The sequence below is a fragment of the Pelophylax lessonae genome (genome assembly GCF_965119305.1).
Source record: "Pelophylax lessonae genome assembly, chromosome: 5".
In the NCBI taxonomy this organism is placed as follows: domain Eukaryota; kingdom Metazoa; phylum Chordata; class Amphibia; order Anura; family Ranidae; genus Pelophylax; species Pelophylax lessonae.
The window spans coordinates 41,469,956-41,485,980 of NC_138772.1; the positions used below are offsets into that span (position 1 = coordinate 41,469,956).

Here is a 16,025-nt window from a genome sequence, read left to right on the forward strand (position 1 = left end):
AATCGCTACGTGTGTATGGGCCATTAATGACTACAGTGTCCCCATCTTCTGATGGCTCCTTCCAGCAGGATAATGCACCATGTCACAAAGCTCTAATCTTCTCACCACTGGTTTCTTCACCATGACAATGAGGTCACCGTACTTCCCCAAAAAAGAAATGTAAAAATCAAAATTTTTTAACATTTTAGGCCAATTTGTTATCTGCTACATATTTTTGGTAAAAAAAAAAATTGCAATAAGCGTATTTTGATTGGTTTGCGGAAAAGTTATCGTGTCTACTAACTACAGGAAAGATTTATGTCATTTTTCTTGTTTTTTTTTTTTTTTACTAGTAATGGCATTTTTACTAGTAATGGCGGCGATCTTTGATTTTTAGCTGGACATTGCGGCGGACAGATCGGACCCCTAACTGACATTTTGACACTTTTGGGGGGACCAGTGACATTACTACAGTAATCAGTGCTAAACATATGCATTGTTACTGTAATAATGACAGCTGGACTCCTCCCAGTTCCGGGACAAGGCCATCCAGCGCCCAGGGCAAAGATGCCAAACTGCGCCCCCCCTTCCCTTAGGGTTAGGTTCAGGGTGCCCCCATCCCTGCTATAAACTTTTGCGCCCAGGGCAGCCACCCCTCCTGCCAACCCCTTGTCCCAGCCCTGGATGCCCCCAAACCTCACATGATATCGCATTGCCCAGGGCAGCCGACCCTCCTGTTCACCCCTTGTCCTGTCCCTCGATGCCCCCAAACCTCACATGATATCACACCCCTTGTCCCGGCCCTGACTCCTCCCACCAGCTTCCTCCTGGCTCTCTCCAGTGAGCTTCTCCAGACCCAACTTGATCCTTGGTTTTCATCTTGTGAATAACCCCCCCCCCCCGCTAGGCCTGGCTGGGACCACACAGATTCTTTCAGAAAGCTGTCCCAGGGGAAGAGCCCATCTCCTGCAGCTGGACTGAACCCAGGAATTATGCACCTTATGCTCAGGTCTCTGACCATTTATTAGCTCTTCCTCCACCTTCTGGGCACACCTCCCCAGGGATTGGCTGGAGTTCCATAAACATTTAGGCCGCATGCCCTGCTCTTCCTCCTGCTATTATTCTAGAATCCTCTTGAATACAGGGGGAAGTAACAGAGCAGTATCCTGTCGAGACACTGAACAGACCTAAACAATCAACACCTGCTCCACTGATTACAAAGGAGCTAAACTAAATTTACCTAGCAGCCTGCTGCATGGGTATTTAGATGACCATTTATGAAGGCAATACTATATTTGATTTTTTATTGGGTTTAATTACACTTTATATTATTATAGATCACAATTCTATACTGTTTAAACAACAAGCAGACTCTATACTAATGAACTTATTGTGTGCTGCCTTCAGATTGGAGCACGTGTCAGCTCAGCGAAAAGGCTGTTTGTGGGAATGGCATCAAAACACGAATGTTGGACTGCGTGAGGAGCGACGGCAAATCAGTTGATCTGAAGTTCTGTGAGGAGGTAGGTGTTTCTTCATCAGATGTCTGACTTTTCACTAACTGGAGTCCTTATAGTCATTGCAGATGGTTCCTTATAACTTCCAATTGCCTGTTAAGTCCAACTTCATTTAAGGCTCCTTTCACACTTGTGCGACTTAAAAGTTGCGCGATTTTGCCATGATTTTGACTGGATTTATGTGTAATATTATGGTCTATGGACCTCAAAACCTATCAAAATCAGGACCAAAGTAGTGCAGGGACTACTTTGAATTCATTGAGACTTGAAGTCGAACAGATTTGAACACTACACATTGGAAATCGTGGGGTACGACTTGTCATGCGATTTTGCATTCCCAGTCACACAAGTGTAAAAGGGGCCTTTAAGTTAACCATGGTTATGAGTAAGGGCTCTTTCACACAGGCGGACCGTTCAGATCCGCTTGTCCGTTTTTTTTGGCGGATCTGAACGGTCCCCCCATGCATCCCTATGGAGCATCGGATGTCAGCGGAGACATGTCCACTGACATCCGATCCAATCCGTCAAATCTGGACAGATGGAAACTCTATTTTCCATGCGTCCAGTGGATGGGATCGGATGAGAACGGACCGACGATCTGTTCCCATCCGATTCCCCCATAGAGATGTATGGGGAACTGACAGCTGTGTCTCCACACACAGCGTGGAAAACAGCTGTCATCCTCCTGCTGCTCCCTCTGCAAAAGTTTGACGCGTTTCACGACACTAAAGATTGCTTAGGCCCCTTTCACACTGTCCGTCCTTCGGACAGACTCCGTTTATCTCAGCGGGGGATCGAACCGCCGATCCCCCGCTGAGATAAAAGGAGTCTGTCTGAAGGACGGACAGTGTGAAAGGGGCCTAAGCCATCTTTAGTGTCGTGAAACGCGTCAACCTTTTGCATGTCCCTGTGATGTACTGTCTACATTTTATTTGTGGTGAGGAATAAATACTTTGATGTTTTCATCAAGATCCTGAGTGCGGTCATTCTTTTTCGACTGGGAGCTGAGACAGCTTGGTCGGGGGGTTGCCAGGGGAGGAGAGTCTCCAGTGGGGCATAGAACTGGCCTCTTCTCAGACAAAGTTTACACCATCCATGTTGGGGGGGTGAGAAATGCGCTCTGTCCTTGTCTTCATCCCGAACTCAGTAGGTCAGCGGTGGGGAATTTTTACTTCTCTTCACGAGGAATCCTTTAGGCATATCTGTGGCAGAAGCGGTGCAGCCTTTTTATGAGGCATCAGAGCGGCCCGGGGTGTAATTGCCCCCCTGCCCCCTGGCCCAGTCCTCCCCTGGCTGACATCCTCTCCCATCCTTTCTTCCAGGATCGCGGGCTCTGGTTCTGTGATTGGCCGGAGCTGCAATGACGTCATTCCCGCACATGTGAGCGAGAGCCTTCGGTACCGGCAAGAAGCTCTGAAGGTCCAGCATGATATGCAGGACCTTCAACGCGCATGCACCGATGACGTCAGGGTGAATATCTCCTAAATGGTGCAGGTTTAGGGGATATTCATTTTACCTACAGCTAAGCCTTATTATAGGCTTACCTGTAGGTAAAAAATCACAAGCGGACTTTACTACCGCTTTAAAAATGGCAACCATCAAACACGTTTTTTTTTTTTTTTTTTACAGGTAAAGGTTTATTTAAATAAATATTGCACAAGTAATGATAGGTTCACAGAGGAATACTGTATACAATCAGCGTCAATACATAGTAGACAAAGTGATAAACTAGCAAAAAAAAAAATATCATATGTTTTCAGCAGCTTTACTGCAAAGGGTCATCAGGAGATGTCCCATCACCTCTCAGGCATCTACATAACTAAAAGGATTATCTACTGTATACATCCCTGGGGAAAGTGAGGGGGTGGGAAAACAGACACACGTTAAAATAGAACTATAGGTAAAACCTTTATTTTTAATTTTGGATAGAGCAAGGAAGGGTTATAACCCCTGTAAGATTTATTTTTTGCCACTTGTGTCCCATTGCAGAGATTTCCCTTCACTTCCTGTCCCATAGCCAAACAGGAAGTGAGAAGAAATCCCTGCAAATTAAGGGAATTCCTTGGAAGATTTCCCCTCTATTACTTTTCTGGGGATGACTCAAAATTTGGGATTTCTCTTTCGTTCATTGACGGACACAGCTCCATATTATCTTTGACTCTGGGGTTATGCTGCTCTCCATAGGAGTAGGACTAGGTGGAAACAAAACTTCTACGCCCCTAGGGCCGTCCTAGGGGGTATACTTTCCACTTCCTGCTATAGTACTTCAGTTTTTTTCTGCCTAGTCAGGAGTAAGGACCTGGTTCCCGGCAGAGATGTATAGTAACGAAGTAGAACTACTTAAGTACTGTACTTAAGTACCGAAATGCGGTATCTGTACTTTCCTAGAGTAGAATTTTTTTCTCCTACTTCTACTTTTACTTCACTACATTTTTTCGATGATTTCAATACTTCTACTCAAGTATTTTTTTTTTGTGCTGCATCGTTACTCGTTACTTTTAAAAAAATTACCACTGCCAGAACAGTAGATGGCAGGTTGCATAAAGCTCAAAAAAATGTGTATAATGTCATTTGTAAATCAGCGCATACGAAAATAAAGGCTGTGTATAATAAAAGCTGCTATACCAAATCTTTCCAATAAAAAGAAAATATGAAACAAACAAATAAATGATGCTACAGCGCTTAAAGTGCATCAAGAAACTACTAACAAACACAGGTTAATCATTTGAATAAATCATTTGAAATAATAAAAACAATATGATGTTCAAACTTTTGACTTCTTTCTTTAATAACAACATAACACAGTACTTGTACTTCTACTTTCAGTACTTGAGTAGAATTTTTTTTTCAAAACTACTGGTACTTTTTACTTTTAGTACTTAAGTAGCAAATTTTTTGAAAAAACTACTTGCAATACTTAAGTAAAAAAAATGTTGAATACTTTAGTACTTCTACTTAAGTAACTTTTTCTGCGAGCACTTCCACTTCTACTCAAGTCACTTTTTGATCGAGCACTTGTACTTTTACTCAAGTAGAAATTTCGAGTACTTTATACAAGTCTGGTTCCGGGCTGGGATCTGCAGTCCTGGCATTTTTACCCTTTTTGGGAATTATGTGAATTGCTGTATTTTTTCCCACCCATCATGATGACAATGCTTTGGGACGTCCCCAGAGTCAAAGAAGATATGGAGCTGTGTCCTTCAATGAACGAAAGAGAAAACTGGATTTTTGTCTTATTGTAAAATCCTTTTCTCCATGTATTTATTTCTGGTGTTTTTAGGTAACACATTCATTTTCAACTATTTGGTTGTTTGGCTTGCGTTGCTCTTTGGTAAAATGAATGCCCTTCATTACAGCTCGGACTGGAGAAGACATGGCAGATGAACATCTCCTGCGTGGTCGAATGCCCTGTAAATTGCCAGCTCTCTGATTGGTCCCCTTGGTCACCATGCTCGCAAGGCTGTGGATTGGCAGGTTGGTATTTATCTTAAACTGAAATATATTGGAGTAACTAAGTTTGGAAGTCTTGGGTACCCCTGCAATGGAAGACCTTTTATCACCATCTGGCTGCACTGTGCATATACGTCTATGCCAACCTTTCTCAACCAAGATTCCATGGAACTTAGGGTTCCTCCCGAGCCTGCTAAGATTTCTGACTTGTGCATATTTGTCTGTGTCAACCTTTCTCATTCAAGATTCCATGGAACCTTAGGGCTCCTCCTGGGGGTTCCTTTAGCAGTGGCCACCAATGTAAATGGTCACTTGAATGGTACACTGAACACCAATGTAAAGCCAGCCATAGATGGTTCAGATTTGAACCATGTATTGGCAGGCTGAATGTAACCAAGTTGATCGATCAATCAAATTGGGTACAACCAGCCTGTCGGATTTTTCATGCAATTATTGCAAGCGACTATTATAGCCCCGCTGGAAGAACACAAAAGCTCCGCGAGAGGGATTCCCCCATCGACACTGTGTTGATGAGAGAATCAAGCAATTTTCTTTCCTGCACACATGTAAGGTATGACCGTGACCGTCAGATCATGGGAAGTAATTCTAGCACCAGACCTCCTCCATAAATCTAAAGTGGTAATCTGTAAACGCTTTTAAAGCGTCGCCTATGGATAGGAAAATTTACGTAATTTGTCAACTTTGCACGAGCATTCGCAATTTTAAATTGTGACATTTTTGGTATCTATTTACTTGCCGCAACTTCATCTTTTATATTTTACAGTAAATTTGGTTATGTATTGTGGTTTTTTTTTTTTGCATTAAATTTAAAAAAAGTGTATTTTTTCCCAAACAATTGCGTTTAAAAAAACGTTGCACAAATACCGTGTGACATAAAAAATTGCAAACCCCATCAATTTATTCTCTGGGGCTTCTGCTTTTAAAAAAATGTATAATGTTTTGAGGTTTTAAGTAATTTTCTAACAAAAAATACTGATTGTTACATTTGAACAAAAAGTGCCAGAATAGGAATTAGATAATTGGAACCTGCATTGGAGTGTCTGACTTTATGAGCGGAAGTGTAAGCAGCTGAATGGTGCTTTGGAATTTCATAAGCTTGTTTGACTCTGGCCCAAGAAATTGTGCTGCCTGGGTCCAAGAATAAAATGCTGCCCCCCCCCCCCCCCAAAAAAAAAAAAAAAGCACACCTACCAAAAGTCCCCCACATCCATTATTTTATATCATGATAATTAGAAGTAAAATTAAATTCATCAGGAAGTCAGATTTACATGCAACAGCACCTTGCCTATATGCAAAATTATATGACATACCAATGTTCAATTCCAAACCACAAACTCCATATCACAGACTCCTCTCATCACAAACCATCAAACCATCCCATCATAGCCCCCCCCCCCCCTCCCCGCCATCACAGACTCTCCTCATCACAAACCATCCCATCACAGATCCCCCCCACCATCACAGACTCCCCACATCACAGACCATCCCATCACAGATTCCCCCCCCCCCCTTCGCCATCAGACTCCCTCGTCAATGACCATCCCATAACAGATCCCCCCCCATCACAGATCCCCTCCATCATAGACTCCCCTCATCACAAAAAAAAAAAATATTGCCGCCCCTCTCAAAGTTCTGCCTGGGTCCAATGGACCCAGCGGGACCCATGGTAGGGCCGGACCTCCGACCTGGTCAGCGTGCATTTTTTTAAATGGTGGTGGATCACGGAGCGATGTCTTTTTTCACGATTTGCTACTTTTGAACACACATAGACTTTCAGGGCAATCACTTGATTTGAGCCTTTGACTTTTACTGTGGCTTTTGTATATTCTGGACTTTATTTATTTATCACTATATTTTTCATGTACTGTATATTCACAGTAATCATGTATATTATTTTATGTGTATAACTTGTCACTTATAATCCTTGAATTTACATCACCTGTAGCGCTGCACTCATTTTTACACTAGTTTTTGATCAATTTATGTCAGTTGATGTGCTAGTGGCTATATTTGCCCTCTGAGTGCAATTTCTCCTCTTTTTGATTATATGAGCATGTTAGAATGTTTGGCGTTTGACTTCAGTAATCTAAGCACCGAAAGTGTGATCTCTATAACTGATCCAGTTGTGGTGAGATAGCTTTAACTCACAGTCTAGTAGCTTGGCAGACAGTGACTCGATCCAGATGATATCTTGCAGATCATAAAAAGCTTTAATAAAAAGCTTGTGCAGATCTTAACAGATGACCATCTGATAGGTCAAACAATCAGTATGTCTAGACCATATAGACTATAGACCAGCAGAATACAGCACATGTGATGAATGAAGACTAAAGCATGAGGAAGAAGGGTGGGGCTAACTACATTGAGAGCGTCTCCTAGCTACGGAGGGAGGAAGGGACAAAATTAGTTAAAGGCCAACAAACAACAATGCATGTGTAACATAATATATCAGTTCTCTTTTAATTAACTATATATATATTCCATTACATACTCTTTTAGAATGATAATAACTGAGATATTTGCATTGCAGGGAAGATGATGCGGAAGAGAACTGTGATCCAGCCTTCTCAGGGAGATGGGCGCCCTTGTCCTTCTCAGATGCAGCAATCCAAGCCTTGCCCGGTGAAGCCCTGTTACCGATGGCAGTATGGACGCTGGTCCCAGTGTGCTGTGGAGGTATGGCACTTCTGAATTATTTCTTTACAATCATACATAAACTGAGTAAAGTGCAACTCTGCTCAAAGCCAATAATTAAGTAGAGTACACGTGTTATCCCAACCTCCAGCATTTGTACAGCTGTCTTGGATAATTTCAAGATTTTCCCTCATGCAATTATTTCTTATGAATGTCAGCTCCATCTAGTGGCCATAATGTGTTATTTTCCTGAAATACCTCAATCAAGAAAATACAGCATTATGGCCACTGGATGGCGCTGACGAATATGGGAAATAAACATATTGGGCAAATTACTGGGATTAATTATGAGGGTTGTGTGAATGCTCGAGACTTTTTTTTTATAATTTGACCCCTTAGTGTCAGAAACAAGGGCTGTTCAATATAAATCTCTAACAAGGATGTTAGAAAGAAAAACTTACAGTAGAATAACAGCCTTTTTACAATTTTTAGCTCTATATGGGAATGTAATCAGCTAAAAAAAAAAAACTACATGGTGAGCTTAGGCTTCAAAGGGCTTTACCTAACCCCTGAAGCGTAACTAGAACCTACAGGGCCCGGTGCAAGAACCATGAAGGCCCCCTCCCGGGCCCCTAGCCGGGGCCCTTCCCTTCAAGCCTGGGGCTCTTCCCACTGATCCTGGGGCCCTTTACTCTCGTTGCGGGGCCCTTTATTACGGTCCTGCAGCGGGACTCTTTCACAAGTTCTGCAGTGGGCCCCCTTCCTGCCATCTTGGGGCCTCCCCACAGTGGTGGAATGCCAGGGCCCGGTTGCAAGTGTGACCTTTGCGATCCTGGAAGTTCACCCACTGGTGTCAGTAGTTTTTATTTTTTGGTATTTTAATTGTATTATTTTTTATCATTTTTATTTTATTTTTTTACAATGTGACTGACTATGACTCTGTCCATTCAGAACATATTTACCGACCCCTCCCTGGTTCTCTATTGTGACACATTCCCTGCAGCAGCCGGCAGGAGAGGGGAGGGAGCACTGGGGGGGGGGCCCAGGGAGCACACAGGGGCCCAGAGACAGCAGAACACAAGTGAACTGGATAGGAGGAGCGGCGGGGGCAGCATACAGAGGAACCAATCTCCTCCATTTTTCTCCTGCAGCTACAGGAGGAAAAAGGAGGACAGTGATTTCTCTACATGCTGCCCCCGCCACCCCTCCTATCCAGGTGTACAGGGGAGCCGCACAGCCCCCCTGGAGCTTGGGGCCCGGTTGCAATTGCAACCCCTGCAACCCTTGTAGTTACGCCCCTGCCTAACCCTTCCCCTTTCACAGCCCTGACATCAGTTCTCTGGCCATCTTGGCTGGCCTGGCTGGGATGACGTAACTTCTGCGTATGCGCACAAGATTTCCTTCATCCCAGAACTTGGAAGATGCCAGGATCGTACACTAAGCTGAGCATACGCAGTTTAAAAAGTTTGCAAGGAGGAAGGTAAAAATTCTTTATTGCAGAAGAGACATTGTAGGGTTCTTTTAGAGGAAGAGCATGTGTAGATAATTTTCACTTAGCTTAGTGAATGTGTTGAAAATTCAATTAGCAATAAATAAATAACCAAACCATGCGCAGAGAAAACGAAAAGCAAAAAAAAAAAATGTTTCGTTGCACATGATGAGATTCAGCAAAGCTTCACTCCATTCACTAACCTAATGGAAAATTCCCATGCAAAATGAAAACTCAATTTACTAAGTGAACAGCCTATTTGTCTGCAGTAAATTAACCCCAGCATGTCTCTTCTGCAATAACAAAAAACCTTCCTGCTGGAAAACATTTACATTTAGGTTAAAGTTTTGCTTTAAAGCAAGGGACAGTTATAGTAGTGATTAGGAGCTCCCTCTAGTGGCTGATATAAAAATCCACTACAATAACAAAAAAGCAATAAACATTTTTTTAAGGGTAAACACTGAAATAATGTAAATATGTGCTAGTTGAAAACACAATATACTGTCCATGTAATGTAAATATTATTGTCAGTATTCCTACTTTATTAGGAAAAAAAACTTGTGTCTATAAACTATAGTTTATGTTATATATTATATTATATTATATTATAATAAAGTATATAATTATATAGAGGAACTAGAGATCAAATTGCCAACATTTGCTGGATCATAGAGAAAGCAAGGGAGTCCCAGAACAATGTCTACTTCTGCTTTATTGACTACATCAAGGCCTTTGATTGTGTGGATCACAACAAGATGTGGCAAATACTGAAAGAAATGGGAATACCTGATGTAGCACCCTCCTAGGTAGGTGCTAGGTAAAACACATATGTGACCCTGTTTTGCTTATCAGGAGGGTCTGATCTGTCAGTTAGCCTGTCACATGTTTCCAGGTGTGTTCTGTTGAGTCTGGGGAGTCTCCCCACTGTATCCAATGAGTGACCTTGTTGGACAGTGGAGGAAACCTAGCCAATAGCACACCAGGGTTTATGACTGTCCCCGTGGGTGGGCATTGCTGCAATGCATCCTGGGATTGGGAATAAATCTGGAGGGAGCATGTGACAGGGTGTCTTCGGCCGGAAGCCAGGTCCCAGGAGGAGGGTGACGGCTGTCTCTCCTCCTGTTGCTGACTAAGGTGGTCCAGGCAGTCGGCCTAGGGACCAGGGGATGAGCTGTGCTGTAAAGGTTCCAGTGTGTGCTGACCAAGTGGAGCTGTAGGCCAGGATTCTTCTGGAAAACAGTATCGTGAGTACCTAAGCATCTGCCCAGGGGTCTGCCTAAGAGAGGGGACCACTCCAGAAAGGTCAAGGGGATCCAAGGGCCAGCTAACCTGGAGTGTTACTGTAAAAGGGGGTGCCAAGTTGTAAAGCCCTGAAGATTAGGGGGAAAGGGGGTGCCAGGAAGGGCCCTGAAGTTGCTCAGCAGAACAGTCTACCTTAGAGGACAGCTACCTCAGGAAAGGAGTGCCTTAGGAAGCTAAAGGACTCTTTCACAGTCAAAAGGCAAAGTAAAGCGGCCTAGCCATGACTAGCTCAACTCAGCGTTACTCACTCAGCATTTAACCAGCGTTAAGCAGCATTTATCCAGCAGTAAACAGCATTTATCAGATCGTCCCTGCTTATCGTGCAAAGTTTAGTTCTGTTGGAGTATCCCACTCATCCCTTCTCCTATCCAAGTTCCTAATAAAACATAAAAACCAAAGAAACTGGACTGGTCCTTGTCTGAAGTAAAACCACTTGGAAATATGTCTGACTGTTCTACTGTTGTTAATGGTAACCCAGAGGAACCCATCTTCAGCAACTCCCTTGGGAATTGTGCTACACAGACCACCTCACCTGTCTTCTGAAAAACCTGTAAGCAAGTCAAGAAGCAACAGTTAGAACAGGACATGGAACAACTGACTGGTTTAAAATTGAGAAAGGAGTGCGGCAAGAATGTATATTGTCACCCTACTTATTTAACTTATATGCAGAGTACATCATGCGATATGCCAGGATCAACGAATCACAAGCCGGAATTAAGATTGCAGGGAGAAATATCAACAGCCTGAGATATAGAGACGATACCACACTAATGGCAGTTATGAAGAGCTAAAAAAATCTCTTAATAAGGGTGAAAGAGAAGAGAGCAAAAGCTGGCTTCAGATTGAACATTAAGAAAACTAAGATCATGGCAAGAAAAAGAGAAAAACAGAGTAATGGGACTTTAAATGAAGCATTTAAGTAAAGAAGAGGGGAAATGTATTGTATAAAAGATGAATATATATGATACATGTAGTTATAAACAATTACAAAAATTGTAAAAGGACAACATATTACACAGTATACAATTTATATTGAAAACATAAGTACATAAAAGTAGGATCTTACATAGGATCTCTAAATGTAATAATATCAATATAAAAACTGTTTGTTTGTGGCACACTCTCATACAAGGATATGCGCAGCTATTTTTCAGAAGGAATTCAAGACAAAGGGTAGGTTTTTCAAGGTATTGCTTAGGCACAACTTTCATGGATGTCTCTATTATATGGCAAATCTCCAGTTTTTTTAATTGCAGTTCAGTGCATAGGGTTGCCACTCGTCTGGATTTTAACCCAGACAGTTTGGGTTTTGAATCATGTGTCTGTGTTTCAAACCCCCTAAACCTAGACACATTATTAAGACCAGACTGTGGCCCCCATTGGCATGGGCACCTGGGCACACCCTAATCATCCTGTGCAGGGCAGATTCCCCCTGCCCCCTTCCTCTCCTGCAGGCTGCTGAGGCTACATAGAAAGGGACTGGGAAATCTCTGTCCTCCGTCTTTTTTTCTAACTCCAAAGTGAGACATCAGGGGTCTAGACCCCTGATATCTCACTAAGTCCCCCAACAGGGCTCCTAAAAAAATAATTTAAAAAATGATCGTAAAAAATTATTAAAAAATAAAATTGTAAAAAAAATAGCAAAAGAAAAAAAAAAAACTACTGATACAGTCCACTGCCCTACGGACACCATCCAGTGCTCTACTGACACAGTCCTCCACTGTCCCACTGACACCAACCTCTGCTCTACTGACACATCCACTGCTCTACTGATACCAACCTCTGCTCTACTGACTGACATAATCCACTGTCCCACTGACACCAACCTCTGCCCTACTGACACATCCACTGCTCTACTGACACCGTCCACTGCTCTACTGACACCATCCACTGCTCTACTGACACCGTCCACTGCTTTACTGACACCATCCACTGCTTTACTGACACCATCCACTGCTCTACTGACACATCCACTGCTCTACTGACACATCCACTGCTCTACTGACACCGTCCACTGCTCTACTGACACCGTCCACTGCTCTACTGACACATCCACTGCTCTACTGACACATCCACTGCTCTACTGACACCGTCCACTGCTCTACTGACATCGTCCACTGCCCTACTAACACCATCCACTGCTCTACTGACACATCCACTGCTCTACTGACACCGTCCACTGTTCTACTGACACGTGCACTGCTTTACTGACACATCCACTGCTCTACTGACATTGTTCGAATGTTAATACATTTTAAACTGTTTACATGTATTTATAAAAGTGTGTGTGTATGTGAGTGAGCACACTGAGGTAAAGAGGACTCAGATGTAAAGGGGGGCTTTGGGAACCCTGATTTAAGAGGGAATGCTGTCAACTCTGATGTAAGTGGGGGCTATGGTGAGCAGATACCCCTGTACATCAAGACTCCACAGCATTTTCCTTAAAATAATTAAATAAATATTTAATGTGTGCTGCTAAAGTGTTTGGGTTTGGCTTGAAGAAAAGGTGGCAAGCCTGTTGGTGTGCCTAGGACTGATATTTTGGTATTTGGTAAAACTCCCTGCCAGTTTCTAAAGGACTCACGCACGAGGACATATTGGGCCACATAACATAAAATAGGACAGGTTTTACATATAGCCTCTTGTACAAATGAACTGCAGGATACGGACTGCAGGATGTGAGTATACACAGCTCTGAGTGTAAATATGGGTACATGTACAGACATAACCTTTTGACATCTGTAATTACCTGTGTAAAGCCATATCCTGTAATTCAGTCGTACAGGCGGTGATTTGCTGTGGTTCTCAGGTGCCAAAATACAGATGTATTTTACATTATTTGGCCCAATACACCAATGTACAGTCTTGGGGCACCCTTTAAAATTATGGACAGTGTTGAGGCACCCCATCCTAAAATTCTAATAGTTTTACCTAATGCAGCAACATCCACACATGTAGGAGATCCAACGTTAGAGGTTCAAACTGGTACTGACTAGTATTTTAAAAAAGAATAGCGCGCAAATGCAAAAGAAATAACTACCAAATCTGAAGACAATCCATAAATAAAAATGGGGGTTTGGTCCCACCATATGGCCATATCGTGCTCAAGCCCACTACTGCGTCAAAGTACCCCATTATCAGTGGGTCCTACACTATCCATGAAAAAGAGATGAATCCAGCCCTTCTAACCCTTGGAGATAATACTCCTTGCTGGGAAGGATGTGCAAATGCACTACAGGGGACTCCTCCTATATCCACTTGATGGTGGACACTGATTGAGTACAGGTGTGTGTGGGGGGGTGGGGAGGGTTGCTCAACCTCGATAGTCTGGTCAGACCGAATACATAATAAACAGGCAAAAAATTTGGGGGAGCATACCCATGTATTTCTAAAGCTGCTGCAGCTATGAACCAAAAGACATGTATATTAAAAAAGAATAGCGCGCAAATGCAAAAGAAATAACTACCAGAGGTAGTATTATCTCCAAGGGTTAGAAGGGCTGGATTCATCTCTTTTTCATGGATAGTGTAGGACCCACTGATAATGGGGTACTTTGACGCAGTAGTGGGCTTGAGCACGATATGGCCATATGGTGGGACCAAACCCCCATTTTTATTTATGGATTGTCTTCAGATTTGGTAGTTATTTCTTTTGCATTTGCGCGCTATTCTTTTTTAATATACATGTCTTTTGGTTCATAGCTGCAGCAGCTTTAGAAATACATGGGTATGCTCCCCCAAATTTTTTGCCTGTTTATTATGTATTCGGTCTGACCAGACTATCGAGGTTGAGCAACCCTCCCCACCCCCCCACACACACCTGTACTCAATCAGTGTCCACCATCAAGTGGATATAGGAGGAGTCCCCTGTAGTGCATTTGCACATCCTTCCCAGCAAGGAGTATTATCTCCAAGGGTTAGAAGGGCTGGATTCATCTCTTTTTCATGGATAGTGTAGGACCCACTGATAATGGGGTACTTTGACGCAGTAGTGGGCTTGAGCACGATATGGCCATTTGGTGGGACCAAACCCCCATTTTTATTTATGGATTGTCTTCAGATTTGGTAGTTATTTCTTTTGCATTTGCGCGCTATTCTTTTTTAATATACATGTCTTTTGGTTCATAGCTGCAGCAGCTTTAGAAATACATGGGTATGCTCCCCCAAATTTTTTGCCTGTTTATTACTGACTAGTATTGCAATGTTTCTCTTCTCCCCCAGTTTTTCTCCATCACTCAGCTAATGTGACCCCAAAGCTAATGGAGAGAGTCAGGGGAGGGTCAAACAAGGATGCTGTGCAGGGCACCGACATCCTCCTTATCAACTGATGATGTCATTGGTCGTAATTGGCAGCTAGAAGATTGTAAGGGTGCACAATAAAAATCTGTGGCTTTGTGTAATTAAAAGGCAGGCTTCATCCACCCACCACCTTGTATACAATATTTGGGCAATTTGTAGGCATTTTGCCAAGATGCCCCTAAATAAACCTCAAGGCACCCCAGGATGCCTGGGCACCCTGGTGGAAAAAGGCTGGTTTATTATATGATATATTGTAGAGAAGGTAGCAAAAGGAGCTGGGAGGTCTGCAGAGAGGTCTCAGTGTTGAAGCATCCAAGAAAGTCAAGGACTGACCCAGCCCACCAGGCTCTAGCCATAACCAAAGTTATGTGGTAAAGTGGTTATAAACCTTTACATATACCAACTGAAATGACGGGCCTCAGGGGATACACTATGATGACACAAATCCTCCTATATAAGTTGTACATGTTTATCTTTTGCCCTATCTCCTCTACAGCTGTTCAAAGTACAGAATTTACACAGCATCTCTCAGCTCTACAGTAGAAGGCAGGGGGTGGGGATCTGGTGTTACATACTGCACTGCATAGAACAGGAAGCCAAGTGTAAAATGAGATCTGAGTGTAAAGAATGGACACCTCCTCCTTTTACACAGTCTTACAGGAAAATTTGCACAGCTGAGCCTGCCAATCACCTGCTGTGTTGCAGGGGCAAGGTTGTTCCCCGGAATTGCTTGGTGGCGGCATCGACTGCCAGAGGTGACAAATGCAAATAGCAAAGGAATGAGAGAGCAGACATAAATCACACTAAGTGCTTTGAATGATGGCAAGTACACACTATAGAAAAAAAAAAAGAGGCTTTGTTCATTTTTCATTTCAGATGTTTACAACCATTTTAAGGTGGAAAAATGGAAACACTAAAAACTGCCTATTCAGCAGCAAAAAAGCTAAAAATGTTTTAGCTCCACAACTCAACTTACATAGTGAGGTTCAATCAGGATAGATTGTTTTTAGAGGAGCAAACATTTGACTTGAACTCAAACTTAAGAGGCTCTCTTGCGTCCCTGGAATGGGCATTAATAAGAAAATATACCCAACTTTTATCTAATGCCGCACTCCACTTATTCAGATTAACCCCGGTATCTTCACATATATTTCATATATTCTGAAGCCCACACAGTCTGATTGCAATCACAGCACTCCATTCACCTGCAGAGCACAATGAAGAATAATGTATATCCTGTAAGATAACCTAAACCTTCAATAAAATGCAAAGTAAGATGTGTCAGCAGCAATCATGTGATTACCGCGTTCCCTCTAGATTCTGGAATAACAGACA

General features: G+C 42.8%; 1 protein-coding gene across 1 annotated transcript in view; it reads left to right on the plus strand.

Moving 5' to 3' along the window:
- Positions 1-16,025, plus strand: part of THSD7A (thrombospondin type 1 domain containing 7A) — a 518,460-nt gene that overhangs the window by 470,967 nt on the left and 31,468 nt on the right. The window contains exons 20-22 of the mRNA XM_082258557.1: positions 1,387-1,502; positions 4,853-4,970; positions 7,498-7,643. Coding sequence (XP_082114683.1) covers positions 1,387-1,502; positions 4,853-4,970; positions 7,498-7,643 — 380 coding nt within the window. The remainder of the gene's footprint in view (positions 1-1,386; positions 1,503-4,852; positions 4,971-7,497; positions 7,644-16,025) is intronic.